The 18269-nt window shown below is 31.4% G+C and overlaps 1 protein-coding gene across 1 annotated transcript; it reads right to left on the bottom strand.

Moving 5' to 3' along the window:
• Positions 1 to 10456: 10456 nt before the first annotated feature.
• On the bottom strand, positions 10457 to 16643 carry LOC132747348 (uncharacterized). The gene is made up of 6 exons (XM_060736698.1): positions 16029 to 16643; positions 15326 to 15376; positions 14242 to 14340; positions 11688 to 11753; positions 11095 to 11354; positions 10457 to 10471 (listed from the first exon to the last, which is right to left on the bottom strand). Exons 1-6 carry the CDS (start codon positions 16216 to 16218, stop codon positions 10457 to 10459), a joined length of 681 nt encoding a protein of 226 aa, XP_060592681.1. The 5' UTR covers positions 16219 to 16643.
• Between the last annotated feature and the right edge of the window lie 1626 nt (positions 16644 to 18269).

Below are 18269 nucleotides of genomic sequence, written 5' to 3' on the forward strand. Positions count from 1 at the left end.
AAACGAACGCCAACATTTAACAATACATCCCTCATGACTAAGCAGTAATAGGATTATTTAAAAAAAGCTCTAACGTTTTCTTACAGGTTATAACACATTTAATCTCCCTTATTATATAACTTGACCAACTTACTAAAATGGTGCTATAACATTTTCGTATACTTGCAGCAGAGATCATTTCAATGTAATTCCTGGTGATAACATAAGTAAATTCCTAGATAGACAGATAGATAGATAGATAGATAGATAGATAGATAGATAGATAGATAGATAGATAGATAGATAGATAGATAGATAGATAGATAGATAGATAGATAGATAGATAGATAGATAGATAGATAGATAGATAGATAGATAGATAGATAGATAGATAGATAGATAGATAGATAGATAGATAGATAGATAGATAGATAGATAGATAGATAGATAGATAGATAGATAGATAGATAGATAGATAGATAGATAGATAGATAGATAGATAGATAGATAGATAGATAGATAGATAGATAGATAGATAGATAGATAGATAGATAGATAGATAGATAGATAGATAGATAGATAGATAGATAGATAGATAGATAGATAGATAGATAGATAGATAGATAGATAGATAGATAGATAGATAGATAGATAGATAGATAGATAGATAGATAGATAGATAGATAGATAGATAGATAGATAGATAGATAGATAGATAGATAGATAGATAGATAGATAGATAGATAGATAGATAGATAGATAGATAGATAGATAGATAGATAGATAGATAGATAGATAGATAGATAGATAGATAACATTATGCTATATTATGATATAATGTCACAATGTTGAATTCTATTAAAATATGTACATGTACTTGTAAGTAAGCGTACCTAGGAAAGCGGTGGCCTTTAACAAAACGAACGCCAACATTTTACAATACATCCCTCATGACTAAGCAGTAAATAATATTATTTAAAAAAGATCTAATGTTTTGACGTTTTGTTACAGGTTATAACACGTTATATCTCACTTATTATATAACTTGTCAAACTTACTAAAATGAAGCTATTGCGTTTTCGTATACATGCAGCAGGGATCATTACAATGTAATTTCAGGTGATAAAAATAGTTTAATTCCTAAAAAGAGTGTTAACCATTGTGATACTGTCTGTATAAAGATAATACCTTAAATTTAGCGCCAGTAAATGGTAACAGGAACACCTTCAAGCAGTATCGTTTTTGTTTTATAACACTTGCAGTTTCCTGATAACTTTAACACTACCTGTTTCCTTATAATTGTCTTACACTAGCAATTTCCTTATTATTGCTTTACGTTGGCGGTTTCCTTATTATTGTTTTATACTAGCAAGTTATGATCTAGTTCTCTTTAAAAAAGTTTTATAAACGTACCGGCCTGTCTTTGAGGGAAGTGAGTTTTAACAACGAAACTATTAGCAAACAATGTGGGTAAATAATCATATATTAAATTTATTAAACTGGTGCGGAAACAATCGTAGAAGTAAAACGTTTTTTCACTGGGTATGTTGAAATAAGTGTTAAGAAGAAATTAAGTAGAAATAATGTAAAAATCACATTTTTTGCTAGCTTAGTTTAATGGTATGAAGTACAGTAGGGTGAGCGTTTCAGTTTACACGAAAAACGCACGCTCTGGAAAATACACACGCACGTTTTTTAGAAGAAGATAATAAAGTTTTTTCTTTTGGTTGCCATGGCAACCAGAGTTCTGCATGGAATGGAATTCTTTGAACAACTTTGTTAAGGCTTCACACAAGGAACATTCCTTTGAAGTCTCATTATGATCTGCCTTATGGTTTCAGAGGAGATGTCGTTTTAAAAGTGTGAACGGACAACGGACGACGGACGACGTACGACGGACGACGTACGACAGATGGACATACGAAGAGTGATCCTAATAGCTCACCCTGAGCATATGCTCAGGTGAGCTAAAAACCACTTCTAAACCTTGAATCACACTGCCTAACCATGACTCGAACATATGACAGTCAGATGACCAGCTGAGCTATCTGGCCGGCTATTCATTATCTCTTAAATAATGAGCACTTCTAAACCATAACATATTTCCCCACTATATTGATATTTGTCCTCAAATTTCTAATGTTTACAAAGCATAGTGAATTAAACTCTGGGTTATATGCAGTCACAGCTGGATAAGGAAAACGTGCAGCCTGACAAGAACTCGAACCTGTGACCCAAAGCAAAATGTACCGCAGCTGTAAAGATTGAACAATCGAATTCGTTGAATTTATATCCCCCACAGAAGACTGGTTATTACTAACACAACAACTGAAGACATATATATTAATCATGACGTAAACAGTTATATTCTTTGTACATGATAAATATTCAGGGCAATAACAGAGCCATAACTCTGTGTTAAATATTAATAGCTGGACGTGCCAATGAGATGTAAATTGCTTTTTTGTATTGATGGTTTCTATAAAGTTAAAATCAATACAGCAGTTGCAAAGAAATAGCAATATTGCTCTTTATGCATACTACATAACTAATCAAGGGCCATAGCTCTGTAATGAAAGGTCTGGTGTGAACAAGGCAACAAATAATGCACATCTCTTCTTGGTATTAATGGTTTCCATAAATAAACTTTAATTGAATTCCAGCCAGTAGTTGCAGAGAAGTAGCGCGGAAACAATTGTTGCTCTATATGCATTCTGCGTAACTAATTAAGGGCCATAACTCTGAGTTAAAGTGTCATACCGGAACAAGGCGATGATATGAGTATCCCCTCTTGGTGTTGAAGGTTCTCATAAAATTTGCTCTATATGCATACTGCATAACTAATGAAGGGTCATAACTCTGAAATAAAGTGTCTGACAGGAACAAGGTGACGATATGCGCATTTTCTTTTGGTATTGATGGTTCCAATTAAGTTTAATTGAATTCCAGCCCGTAGCTGCAGAGAAAAAGCGCGGAAACAATTATTGCTCTATATGCATACTGCATAATTAATAAAGGGTCATTACTCTTGAGTTAAAGTGTCTGACCGGAACAAGCATTGAATTCCAGCCAGTAGTTGCAGAGAAGTAGCGCGGAAACGATTATTGATCTATATGCATACTGCATAACTAATCAAGGCCTATAACTTTGAGTTAAAGTGTCTCACCGGAACAAGGCATCGACATGCGCATCTCCTGTTGGCATTAAAGGTTCCAAATAAGTATTGTTGAATTCCAGCCTGTGGCTGCAGAGAAGAAGCGCGAAAATGATTATTGCTCTATATGCATACGGCATAACTAATCAAGGGTCATAACTCTGGGCTAAAAGGTCAAGCATGAAGCAACGAAGAAGATCACAAATGAAAAGGTCAATATGTACAAATTAGCAAGTAATTTGGAAATATTTCTAAAAACTACCAAATTTTTTTAAAACGGTGACGAAATATGGACTAAAAGATTTTTTCTGAAACATAATGCAATATGTAGGGCAAGCTTAATTATCAAAGTTTAATTTAGCACCTCAAACTCCCCATTTAAAGTTAAAAATAACCGTTTTTTACGCAAGATCTCCAAGTATATAGAAAAGTTTTCCATAGAAATCCGTAACGTTTTCCAGGAACTCCGTGACAGTTATCCTAAGAACTCCAAACAAGTTATCATAAGAACTCCATCCTTCGTGTAACACTTCCTCCCCCGTGTACATGTTATGTGGTACTTTAAGTTTCTTCTTTTTAGCCTTTTTCATCTTGGGTGGTTCCAGTATTCCTACTTGAATACTGTATAATCACACTTAAGATATGTTGCCTGTTAAGATATGTTTGACGTCTTGAACACATCTGCGGATGTCTCTAAATCCAAAATTTCACAATAATTCGTTTTTTATGTTGAATTCTGCTTAAACCGATGCTAGGGGGCGTGGACAGTTACTTGCACTTTCCAGTACCGTCCATGAACAGGCTCAATCAAACCGAGCCTGCAACATTTTCAATTTGTTGTGTTGGACTTTCTTTAGGGATTCTGTATTTCTCTACTTTATTGTCTCATCCGTGTTATTTGTGCCGTGCGGCGGCTGTAAGAAGTATCCCCGTACATTTAATCAATGATGTTATATTTTCGACCCTTGAAGATAGTTCAGCACGACATTATTGTTGTGTATACATGTTATGTGGTGCTTTAAGTTTCTTCTATTTGGCCTTTTTTAAACTTGGGTGGTTCCAGTATTCCTACTAGAAAACTGTATAATCCCTTTAGGAGATGTTGCCTGCTTCTTAAATGTGTCTTTTGACGTCTTGTCTGTGATACGCAGGATTCGTAACCTCAGATCCCCTTTCAAAATTCGATTATATTTAGTTCCGCCCATTGGTTTCTCGTTTAGGTCACACGCAATCTTTTACTTTGGGACCATACGCCGCTTTTCATGGAATGGCACTACTGTGTCACATTGAAGGTTCTATGATAATCGCCGTATGAACACATCTGCAAATGTCTCTAAATCCAAACATCCACCATGTTTGTATTTAAATGTTGAATTCTGCTTAAGCAGGAGCAGGGGGGGGGGGGGGGGGCGTGGACGGTAACTTGCACTTTCCAGTACCGTTCATGAACAGGCTCAATCAAACCGAGCCTGCAACATTTTTAATATTGTTATGTTTGACTTTCTTTTGGGATTCTGTATTTCTCTATTAGACAGTTATTGGATGTGCTATTATATATTAAGCCAATTCAAAAGTGAAAACAACTGTACTTATACATTAACAATATATAATTCTTTGTAATGATATAACCTTTTTCCTAGATAAGAAATTTTTGGAGGCTGATTTGTGTCATGTTGTATTTTCGCATCAGGGGCACCGGGCGAAAAAATAAAAATATGACCATCATAATTTATTGAAAGGGCCTGCACTGTCCGCGATAAAATACAGTTAGGAAAAAAATCCAAGTTTCCAAGTTTCTTTTTAGGTTTTTTATATAAAAAAAACAGTGTTCATGAGCTGTTGCCAACTAACTTGTAACATATTACAAAATAAATCCGAAGGGGTTCAATATTGAAAACAAAAACAAAAATAAGATCAACAAGGCAAAGGCAATGGCCTAAAGGGACATTGTTTTGTGATAGACAAAATGATATTGTGAGGAAATTCATATTCGTAAAATATCCAGCTACCGAAACACTCAAAAGATAGTTATAAAAATCTTAAATGGTTGATACACTTAGCTTGTGTGGTTTAATAAAACAATATGGTTTAATTGAACTATAAAATAGTTCAATTAAATCTGTTAGATTTCAATGTTATCCTAAAGAACGATACGTATCTTTTCACGGTATGGTACAAAAGTGTAATATTTCGACTACTGTTCTACTTTATGAACAGATCAGTATATGTTGTTGTTGGGTTTTTTTTTAATTCTAACTAAACTGCGCTTTAATGATTAAATGTTGACAAAGAGCCAATATTAAAGGATTAGATTGCATTTTGTATTTATTTGTTGTTAATAAACATGTTCGTGTTTGAAATAATACACGGAAGGGCACCTGAGGTCTTCCTCCACCTGTAAAGATGGAACGTCGCGATATGACCTATACTGTGTCGGTGTGACGTAAAACCCAATCAAAAAAACATACATGTTAAATATAACTGAGGCTGACACTGGTTTTTTTATTATTTGTTGGGCGACCGCCAAAGTTTCATTGTCATTATGTTACTACTTAATGTGTTAAAGCATTAGATTATGACCACATATAAAATAAATAATGTGTATTTTTATTAACGATAATGATAATGATAAATGATTAATAATGATAATATAAATCATGCCGAAAGGTTACCATTCAAATTAGATTGATAGATTTATTGACCTTAAGGTATTCAGGTGTTGTCAGCTTCCGCAAATGGCTATATGTTGTGATAATTTGAATATTCTGTTCACTTGCGGCGCGCAGGTCACATAGAACAGAGGTTTGTATATATTTTCTAGGATTTATTTTTATCTTTATTTTGAACCAATCTAGTGGATATTTGCATACAAGATTTACAGAAATATTTGGATTTATAGATTATAATAAAACTAAATATTTATATATTTGCCCGTTTGTTATATCATGTGTATATCAAAAGCGTTGAAGGAAATTACAGTGTGTCCTAATTCGCTGTGCTATTCTTTAATAGAAAAATTGTGTGTATTTGTCTTAACTCTTTCGGACATTAAAAATTTTGTAAAAGAGTTACGTGTTTACTCTAAAGAAATTTAGTAGATGTAAGAAGTGAAATCAATAAGCTTAACTTTAACGCAGCATGTCATTTAAATTAACATTGCGATATTATTGATATCTGTTATTTTCTGTTGTTTCTGCTCCTGCTCTTGTTGTTTGTTTATTTTTCTTTTCTTTCTAGAACTAAATAGCTTCATGATCATCAAGTTATTGATGTTTGCTTTAACTTTTATCAAAGTTAACAAATTATACACATTTTTGGATGAAATATAATTTACAAGATTAAAACATAAAAAAGAAACACACAATTAGATTTACCATTATTCCAGTTACATACATTAAGCAAACCAATTATGTATGACACACTATTTTATAAAACGTGTTTGCATTTAGTTGTTTGTTAAAGATGTAATTTAACAGCTGATAATGCAAAAATGACATTAAAAATAAGCCGCTGTGAAATACCTATTCCATGCAATGTGCGGTTTTTATAATGATACAATCATGTCGTGATGATTTCTTAGTCAGTTTTTGTCAATGCATGCAGTTTATATATAATTCACGAAGTGTTGATATATTTGCCAATATCAACAAAAGCAGTTTATAACATGAGTTTCAAACTTTGTTAATGAACTGCTATAGGATATTACTTATGTGCAATTGTGTTTTTGCGGCACATGCACGCTGTTTTTGAAGCACTCCCTGCCATGGTGGATTGTTCTACGAATATCTGTCAATGCATAGATAATATTAATTATGTAGGGATTCAGTAATGAATTATTATTATAGTTTGAAGCATTCATTTAATTTTACTAAATTATCTTATATTATGTCAGGACGTCACAATGAAGTTATCTGTGGTGTCAGTAATCAGTCCGCTGTGTCTGCTAGGACTACAGACTGTGTTGTGTAACTACTATTCAGCATACCCGTACTACGGTGCCAGAATTAGTCCAGAACTACGATATATCGTTTATAAATGGCTGTAAATTCTAGAAAAAAATATCAGTCCCGTTCTGTCAAAAATATCCCAAAAGAATCTTTAGAAATAACAGAATATGCGTGACTAAGATATATTGTGGCATATATGATAATCAGTACTACGTTGGCACACATTCGTTATAACATCAAGTACAGGACCGGCTTAGGTAGTAAGACGCAATTTGTTATTAAGATATCGTATTTAATCGACAGACATATGTACTGTTCATATGTTCTTATTTTATATTTCAGTTCTAGCTCTGATTGGACTTTTGTTTATCATTTTTGTGTTGTTTGGTGCCCAAAACTCTGGAACGATAAGATTTGTTAATCAAACAGGTTGATATGATACAAATGACGGGGAGTTCTGTGTTAGGAGTCTGATATTTTATTATGGTAGGTTATTTTAAAGATATTTATTGTAATTATATACCTTACACAGTGTGTTCCTCGTTTTCTTATATAAGCGCAAGTGGACTATACATGTAACTGCTATTATTTTTCAGAATGTTTTGCAGGGTGTTTATCGTTTCATCAGAAACCTTAGATTTAGTTGCTATGACAGCCCTAAACCAATGCTGAGTACATTGTTCTAGAAACGTTGTGTTGTTGTTAGAACGATATAATTCATTTTCCCCTAAATAATTATTTTAACTTTTTGCGTGGTATCATTAGCAAAAGAGTGCACAGTACATGCGACCTCATATCGTTTTAGTAAACCTCTTACATTCTTCTAGAACTGTTCCGACTGACATATCGGTAACTGTAACAGTAGAAAACACCCAGGGTCGTATTGTTGTTGTTTCTGTAGTTGTTCTATTTAAGATATTAAGATGTCATATGACATGGAAAACAAGTGATTTTTTGTCATACCACTAATGAATTTCAACATCTTGTGTCAATCAAAACTGTCTGGTACGCTTAGTTTAGCCTTATGATATCATTAAACATCATTTGTCCGCAGTTATAATAATTGCCAAATGTTGAATATTAATCATTTATTCGTCATCTCTTTTAATAGTGTCCACAAGTAGTTTATGTATATCTTTACACATTTATTTCACTTCATTTAAGATATCAGCTGACGGAATTAATGAAAATGATGTGATATCAATAGTTTCACAAATGCATACAAGTAAACCAATATTGTATTCATTTAGATCATAGAATAAAATACATCATTTTACTTTTCAAACAACTTTTCTTATGTCATTTCTAGTTTCAGGTTTTATTCCCATGAGACAAGACAAGATTGTTATGTATGCATATTATGTTTGTAACTTTATTGTATAAAAATAAATGTTCTTTGTTTAAACTGAAATTATAAGTTTGTTTTTTGTCGGTATGAGAATTTTATTCATGCGTAGCAACCAATTTTTAGTGATAAATGTGCGATACATATACTTTGAATCAGATAAAAAATAGATAACTCTTTACAGATTTTATGAATACAGTGTTCACATATTTAAAAGGAAATACACATGTATGAGATAAAATAAAACATGTTTTATAAACGTAAGTATTGAATGAATCAACATAAGAAAACCGATAAGTTAACTTAAACATGCTTGTTAATCAACGCACTTTAATTTCTTCCCATTACGGTAAGGTCGAATCTAAACTAAATTACATTTTCATTTTACTCATGTATAAAACATTATCTTCTATCAAATAAAACATATATCACCTTTCCATTTATTTCACCAAGCTCACCCAAGAAAGTAACATAATGTCCATTTTAGTGAAAGAAGTGCACATAATCCAGGAAAACGTTACATTTGCCATAATTGTTTTTAATTTCATATTCTGCTTCGCAAAAAAAACTAATCAATAACCTAAGTGACTAGCTGAAAAATCTATAAATATCTTTCAGAATATATGTATTATATATTATGTTCTATTGATAAAACGAGTGGGGCATACTTTTTACTTATGAGGCTGTTATGTTTTATCCTAACCGTTTTTTTTATTAGTTTTTGCCCAATGATCATTATAGTAGTCAGTCTTATGAAATGTAAATATTATTACGCATTACTCGACAATCAAATTATTGAGCATAATGTCACATAAAAATATAGATTCATGTTAAAACGCATAACTTTTTGTTACCGCGATACTTTATTACACTGTCCGTATCAAGCTTCAGATGTTGACAAAATTATGATAAAAACCAACTTCATAAATTATATCATCATCATGGTTTAAAAAATTAACAACTTTAAGTCAACAAGTAAAACTCCCTCTGAGCGTTAAATACCGTATTCATTTGATAAAGCATATTTTAGCATATTTGGCATTACATTTTACTTTGCTTAAATGTAGATTTCATGGCAAATTGTAGTAGCTGTTTAATCATATTGTAGCAAATTAGATGTTATGGTAAGGTTTTCTCAAAACTTGATCATAATAACAATAAATGATCATATATATCCGTAAATACACACTGGAGTCTATTAAAAGAGCTGTCATAAATTAAAGTGACATTATGCTAATCGAAGGGTAAATAGTGACTGTGGGTGAAGATCAAAATAAGTTTTCATATAACCATAATTCCTTTCAATTTAAAAAAATAAGTTCGCATAAACAATAAATAACACACAGATCCAAATGAAATTTCGGTAAAGATCCATTATAATTTACATATAACGCTTAGTTTATAAAAAGAGTGTGGCAGTCTTTTTAAATTTTAGGCAGATTTATAATGTTATCCTAAACATTTTGCAATATCAACTGTTGGTCAAACACCATTTTGACAGTCAATCTTTTGAAATATAAAGTCAATTCAGCTCAACTTGATAATGAATATATGAGCATAACGTCTAGTTATTCTAGTTAGTCAAGAATTCTAGTGTCATGTAAAAGTTGTGCAATTTTAAAAAATCGAACCATGATTTTCTTATATATCGACCCCTGGAGTTATTCAGTTTAGATAGATAGATAGTTTTATTCTGGTAAAAAATACATGTCATAAAACAACTACAAATTCAATGTCAACATCAAGAGATACATGTAAACATGAAAGTGCATGTGTTGATGCCATATATTCAATACCAAGGATGACACAAAAAGAAGGCATAAGCCGACTTATTTCCATTGTGGTCCTTAGAATTGATCATATGACACCAGAAAGGCAAAATATTTACTAATTATTAAGTATTGCACATAAATTATTCAGTCACAATTTCTTATATCAATTATTGCACATAAGTATTTCCATCACAAAATTTATCACACATGTATTATAATCATAATTATTATGACAGATATGTTTGACAATGAATAGGTACTACTTAAATATGCACTAAACATAAAAAAATATATAAATAAAAACTAGGTAAGATGACTAGATTAAAATGACTAAACAGATATTGATTGCATAAAATGTTCCTTATTAATAAGAGATTTTTTAAAATTATCACGACTTGCTATGAACCTAAGATGTGTTGGTAACCTGTTCCATTCCTGACAACCATTAAATACAAATGTTTTCTTACCGAAACCCTTAACTCTTGGAATAGAATAACTGTTACTATCTCTAAATCGGGTGGAGTAAGAATGTACCTCATTTGCAATTTGAAAATGCTCATTTAAATAACTAGGTGCACTATTGTTATGTATCTTATGTACATGACCAAGAATAAGGAAATTTACCCTCAGATGTACTGGTAACCAACCAACTTCCTCAAAATGAGCCCTCCCTATATGAGTACGGGGACTGAGATTAAGTATAAATCTCACCAACTTATTCTGTGTGGCCTGAAGTCTATTTTTTAGATTTTGACTCAACCCTAAATACCAGGAGGCACACGCATAATCAAAATGACATTGTATTAATGAAGAAACTAAAAGTTGTTTAGTATACCTATTTAAAAATGAACTTTTTCTATATAAAAACTTAAGTTTTGCATTGGCCTTCTTAATTACCTGGTTGGCTATAGACTCACCAGATAGACATTGATCTAGGTCAGCACCTAAGTATTTAACAGATTTGGTGGATGTTATTGTAGTACCATTACATACAATATTTAGTTGATCACATGACCTAAGTCTTGGTTTAGACGCAAATAAAATAGACTCTGTCTTTCCAAGATGTAAGGAAAGTTTATTATCAGTGAGCCACTTACTCACACTGCTGAGATCATCAGTAAGCTGAGAGGTAATATACTGGATATCTTTACCTGATACTAAAATACCTGAGTCATCAGCATATAGAAGCAATTTATTACGAACCACAGCCTCCATATCATTAACATAAATCAAGAATAGGAGAGGGCCAAGGATCGAACCTTGGGGTACCCCACAAGTTACATTGGCGCTAGATGAAAGTACACCGGAGACATTGACCATTTGTGTACGGCTAGATAAGTAAGACCTAAACCAGTGAATAACATCACTAGAAAACCCCATAGCATCAAGTTTCATGAGTAAAATATCATGATCGACAGTTTTAAATACATTGATGTCCACAGTAAATGTAGTCGGAAATTACATCCTTGAAAGGTGAAAATATGCCTTACCTTGTTTTTGAGTTGAGGGATTTGGTGTAGTAGCACTTGTCACTTTGGTTGATTTAGACGTGGGATCTGAATGGTGAAAAATAAGTAGATATGCAGAAGTCATTATAATTACTTATTTTTTTAAAAACATATTTGCAAAGCGTTTGATCATTGTGGCTCGCCATGACAGGATAAATAAAAAAACATTGATTTCTCTATTTAATGAGCATGCTCGTGTATAATAAAGGTTGACGCTATCCAACACCAACTTGAGCAAAGTTACATTGACTTAAATATATGTGCAAATTTTTTATGTGTGGCTTTGTTTGTTTGTTTTGTTTGTTTGTTTGTTTGTTTGTTTGTTTTAAAATCCAACTTTTAGCCAGCAGAAAAGTAACCAGCACAACAACTTGTCTCTACCTCAAATTTTTAAATAGTCGTACGAGTTTACAACACCTAAAAGCAATGCACCGCAAACAAGAACACATAAGTTCTACTAAAAAAATTCCAATCTTCTATTTCCACGAGATCGATCTTCTATAGTCCAAAATACAGAAAGACAAACTTAATGAAATAATTTACGAAATTTAAGTAACACTATAAATAGTTTATGTCAATCCAAACTCTATTCTTATTCATTTTTTTTTCAATTGAAGATTAGGGCGATCTCCTAGTTCTTGCTAATTTCAATATATACTGAATTAAAGCGTCTAGAAAGTCTCAGTTCACTAGATTAGATTATATCAACATGTAATTAGATAAAACAATAAATTATTTTCAACATGTGTTATTTACTATTATAAATTGAAAAGCCTTTAAGAACTTTTAAATGCAAAAAAATTAATTTGTCGCTATTGGAATAATTTTAAAAATATTTTGCGACATTTTCAACTTATTTTTTTAATATATGTGTCCATCATCTTATATAGCTAAAACTATTAATACACAAATATTGTTATATCTAAATTTCATAATAAAATATCATCACAATGGCAGTCAAACAGTATATAAACAGTAAATAACAATTGTAATCATAAATTTGATCTAATCTGCAGTCACCTGAAAAAATACATATCTAACTGATCTTAATTCACAAATATCATTTTTAACTTTAACAGGGGAAAATTTCTGGATACAATTTCAACAATAATACGATATATGCATGATACATCAATGCGTGTACATGCACATGTATATATCTATATATTTTACATAATTCGGACCAAATAGTGTGTTATTTGTTCAAAAACGTTTTAAGACATACAACGATAACTTCTGAATAACGATTTTGTTATCATTGTTTAAAAGATCAGTAAATTTAAATACATCAGCATTTCTCCAAAAAATATTCTTTTATATATCGTTTGCGTCAATCAATATACAGAGGACACTCAAGTAAAAAGTGAAATTCACCCTCTAATGTTTTACAGATTAAACATTTACGATCTGAATATGGGATTTTTTAAGGTTTGTGCCATCTGCCTGTTTCTATTTCTAATCTGTGAGCCGAAACCCTTAGCCTTGATAATGCAATTTTTAATCTCGTGTTTTTGATAATGCCTTAATACGGCTGAAATTTAAAATTTTCATATAAAATATATTTTCTTGTTGTAGATGACCCTTTGCAGATGACTTTTCCAATTTTGAATAAAACCATCGGTAAGTCTGCTTTTAAAATGTTCAAAAATAAAGTTTTATTTCCTACTCCCTGAAACAACCATGCAAAACTAAAACCTAAATTTTCTAACAAATCTTTAATAAGTTTAACCAAAGAATTCTTTTGGGGAAGCATATTCAAATCATTCAACATTAAGCAATATCCCTTTTTAATATACTTTTTTTGTGTTTGGGGCCTAACTCCTAGTATCCTAGTAAATGTTTGCAAAATTGTAAGTGAACAAGTTCTATTTTTTCTGAATTATAGAACCCCCACACCTCACTACCAAAACTTAAAATTGGTAAAATAAGTTTATCAAATAGATTTAATTCATTTTACAATTTTGCGCAATATATTAATTTATCACTTTTATAAGCACATTACGCCTCAGAATCGAAGAAATTTTTACATCTTTAGAAAGTGCAAATATGAATTTTATTACATTTAAATAATAGTTTTTAAGCATGTAAATTGCTTGCAACTGAAAAAGTAGAGATAAATGTGATATAATTTGTCATATACATAAAACTGTAAACAAAGTGGTATTTTGACTTCCACACAAAATACTAAATCACCATTACTGTACAATTTGCCAAAAAGCAAAAGATGCATAAGATAGTTCAGGTAATTGGCAGATAAGAAACGTTTTGGAAACTATAAAAGAATACCAAAATTAAAGGCTTTTCAGGAATAACAATAGAAGCATTGCTTAAGCATAATGGGCCTTTAAGATAAGCTAAAATTTCAGTTAGTATTAAATAGAATATGCTACTAATTCGCTTTGCCGTTCTTATATAATGTAAAAGGTTATATAACACAACGAAACATATTTGTTACTTAATGATATATCAAACCTTTACTTTAATTCACTTTTTTGACAGAAAGATTTAACATGATCGATGATCTATTAAAACCAACGAAAGATACCTGCTGATGTGTTGACTGTCTTTGCTTCTGGTGTTGGTGGTGGTGTTATTGTTGCTGTAGTACTTGAAGTGCTTGTCGTAGATAGATTAGCTGAATATAAAACAATAAATGCATTTTGTATTTCTAGAACATAATTGACAAGGTCAACATTAAAAATCTTTTCAATTTGTCATATGCAAAAGACATGAAATATTAAATGAAACCTTTGATATATTTAAGATGAATCAAAGTATGGTATTATTGAAATAGTAATGATATATTCATGTCTAGTAGACTAGTACCTATTATGCCTTTATTCATTTGTCGCCAAACAGCGCGTGCAAAGCATACAAAACAATGCCGCAAACCAGTTAAATTCCACGTTTATTTCACTATAAATACTCTGTATTTCGCTTGAAAAATATAAAGGGAAATTGAATAAACACACATAAATTTTTATAAACGTTTTCAAAATGTTTCTGCAAACGGTAGACTAACGACATTTTTTTTCAACCGAATGGAACAGCATTTAAAGAACGTTTCTATTTTCGAAAAAAAAATTAACCACCAAACATATAGTCCAACTATCTTTTTTTTTTGTTAGAATGGAAACAGATATTAATTCTTCGTGCATTATAGTATAATAATTCAAATGTTTTGTAAGCCTACCGACCCCTCGTACAAATCAGATAGCCTCGTGTTTCGATGCTCTTTCTATTACTAATTCGACTGAACGAGTACACCTCTGTCAAAGAGGTGCTAGCAAATACCTTACGATAGGGGATATTAGGGGTGAAATGTTTTAGTAATTTGCCATGAAAAAGGAAAAGTTGTTATTTTAAGGTTTATACTACGTTTAAGTGTGTTTGTTTTTGGTGGTGGTGGTGGTGGTGATGGTTGTTGTTGTTGTTGTTGTTGTTGCTGTTTTTGTTGTTTAAGCAAGTAAAATCAGAATTATGACAAAACATATCATTGCTAAAAATATTGTTTTATTTTTTAATTTGTATCTTACTATGAATTGTGTGTGTCTTGTGCGAAATTTTGTTTTGTATTTTTTATATTTTACGACATAACTGAATCATTTTTCACTGCTTACCTTGCGTATCGTCTTGTTGTTCACTTTTATTGATTGCATCGTCTTCTAATTCTGAAATGTTCAAAATAAAATATCAAAAATGACCAAAACAACAAATAAAATAAGCAAAATTATCCGAATGGTTTAAAAATATTGTAAACATGATTTAATAATACAGCAAGTTACAGAACAAGACTGTTTACATTGGCCGTCAAAATTGTTTTAATAATAGTATTGATACGAAAATAAGCCAACTATTCTTTTATTGTAAATCACTGTACGTTATTGTTATAGTTTTTTCTCTTTGTATATGTGTTTGTGCGTGCGTGCGTGTGTGAACGTTTGTGTGTTGTGTGTACGTGTGTGCGTGTTTCCTTCTGTTGTTTTATTGATGTTGTCTTTCTTTGTTGTTTTGTCTTTCACTGATTTTGTGATTTTGCTTTTGTTGTTTATTGTTGTTTACAAAGTGATAATAGCATAAATTAATTTGTTAAACAAAGAATAAAAGTAAAAACGGAAACAATTATAATCTCATTTTCTTGTGGTTTTCCATATTCTTGTTTCCTTGTGTTCCTGTTGTAAATTATGTTGATATTTTTTTCACGTAACATATTATCGTACAAATAATATTATGCTATCTTCACAAAACTGAAAGCACAAGAAATCGTTATAATGCAAAAATGTAATACATGTTTCAGCAAAAACAAAAAGAAACAATATTTACCGTTCGGTATATCAGTGATGGTTGTTGTATATGGCGTTGCGGTCGACATTTCAACTGAAGAGTTTGTTGTTTGTGTAGGTACTTTTGGTGTGGCTTGTGGTGTAGGATCCTCCGTCGACGAAAAATTACCACTGTTAACCCACGTAATAATGCATAAACAAATCAACACGTGCTTCACGTGAAAAGTCATTTTCGTGCTATATTTTCCCTTAGTTTTGTCACAAGAATAAAATCAGGTAAGTTCAACATCCATAATTGCTCAATGCTGTTCGGAAGAAAGCATAAAACTTACTGAGACGAAAATGTAGAAACAAATGAGTAGGTATATATTTATATACCCGTTTATCTTAAATAAAAGACCATTGGTAAACAAGGTTGATATGCTCGTCAACTAGTTTCCGATAAGAACATTTACAATTTCAACAGTTATCGACAAGTTCGATTGTATCGGTATGAAATCAGGTTACGTCAAATGGCTTTGATACAATTTTTTCAAATGTGATGGCAGAGAATTTTGTCCGCCTTACCAAAAACGCAGCAGCGGAATGACAGTAATTGTTGACAACAAATACGAAAGCTTGAACCCCGGCTTTATAAGTGACTTTTCCAGAGGAGTTTATTTGATGTCATTTGTGTTGCAACGCTATCATAAATTGTCTACCAAAAGACATGTTTCACACTCTCTAAAGGTGACTGTCCGCTGGTGTATGACTGCAGTTCTATAAACAGGGCGAAACAAAATAGTTCCTATTTGTCCCTATTTATTCAAACATAGATAGGATAAGGACTTTGAGATAGTTTGTTGATTGAGTGATGTAGTAAGTGAGTTAGTGAGCGAGTGAGAATAAATGAATGAATGAAGGAACGAACGAATGAATCCTAGTAATTGTGACTTCTCTTGTTTTCAATTTTGATATTTTTTGTAAAATAGAGGCAGGGTTGGGGTTAGGGGTTAAAGTGTCATTTTTACGTTGATTCCCATAACAATTATCTCTGAATGTATTCCTTTAATATAATAAGCAATCGTAAGGCTTTTATCTTCTCATTTTTTTTATTTTTATTTTTTTTTTAATTGGTTTTTTTTTTTTTTTTTTTTTTGTTTTTTGTTTTTTTTTTTTTTTTTTTTTTTTTTGTTTTTGTTTTTTTGTTTTTGTTCTGTTTTTTTGTGAAAAAATAAATAATTGAAGAATCAAGGCACCAAAATAAATGTATATTATCGAACTTTACTTGAAAGCTTATTCAAATTACTTATTTTGTAAAATCATAAGATAAACTCTCAAGTTTTTAAAGTTTTTTCAAGTTTCTTTTAAGTCAAGTATTTCGGTATTTTGTAAGTATCAGATTGTTAAGTTTTTTTTTTTGTTTTTTTTTTGTCTTCTTCTTGTTGTTTTTTTGTTGTTGTTTTTAGAAAGATGTATATATGTACAATCAATGCGCAAATTTCATTTTTTTGTTTCCATTACATCGTTTGTTAACCTGCTGAATTATCTCATGTTACTTGCTGTAATGAGTTTAAAAATGTTGGCCCTGTTGACTAATAGGCCCAAGGGGCTGGGTGCTTGTTTAACTTTGTAGACATATAGTTTGTTTTTTTACGAAATGCACATGCCACTATAAATAATCTATTTACTTACAAACTTACTATACATTTAACGGAGACTTTCATAAACTTGAATAACGTTGATTTTACACCTTCAAGACGTTAAATATGTATTACCCGTTACGTTACGTAATTATCAATGAGCTGCACGTAACGTTACGAGAGGTAAATGGCTAGACGTGTTGTATTTCCGTGATGTAAGAGGTTATAAGGGAGGGACAGAAATCTGTTTTCGATGTCAATTGGAACATTTATCCGAGTTGGTAAGTGAAATAATTAATTATATTTTCATTTGTATTTAATTTACATTCCACCCTGTTGGTTGTATTGTTCTAAAAGTTGTTTAGTAGAAATAAATCACAGTTGCACATTTCCCCTGTGACATTCGTTCTAGTTCTATATATTACTTTAACTCAATGACATCCGTATACCCCTGATATTTTGTAAAGTAAACAAAACACTTGCGTTTGCTGAACAAAGTTCAACATTTATCAATGTAACATGCATTTTGTATGTAAACATCCATGTACGTTTCGCGTGATCAACTTAAACGTTTAATGTAGCAATCACGTGACCATTTTTATCATTCCAAGTGACAGTAATTAATGATTGATTTATGTAGACAAAATTGCAATTTTATC

This window comes from Ruditapes philippinarum, unplaced genomic scaffold (assembly GCF_026571515.1).
Source record: "Ruditapes philippinarum isolate M1 unplaced genomic scaffold, ASM2657151v2 ctg5733_1_1_1_1, whole genome shotgun sequence".
NCBI lineage: Eukaryota > Metazoa > Mollusca > Bivalvia > Venerida > Veneridae > Ruditapes > Ruditapes philippinarum.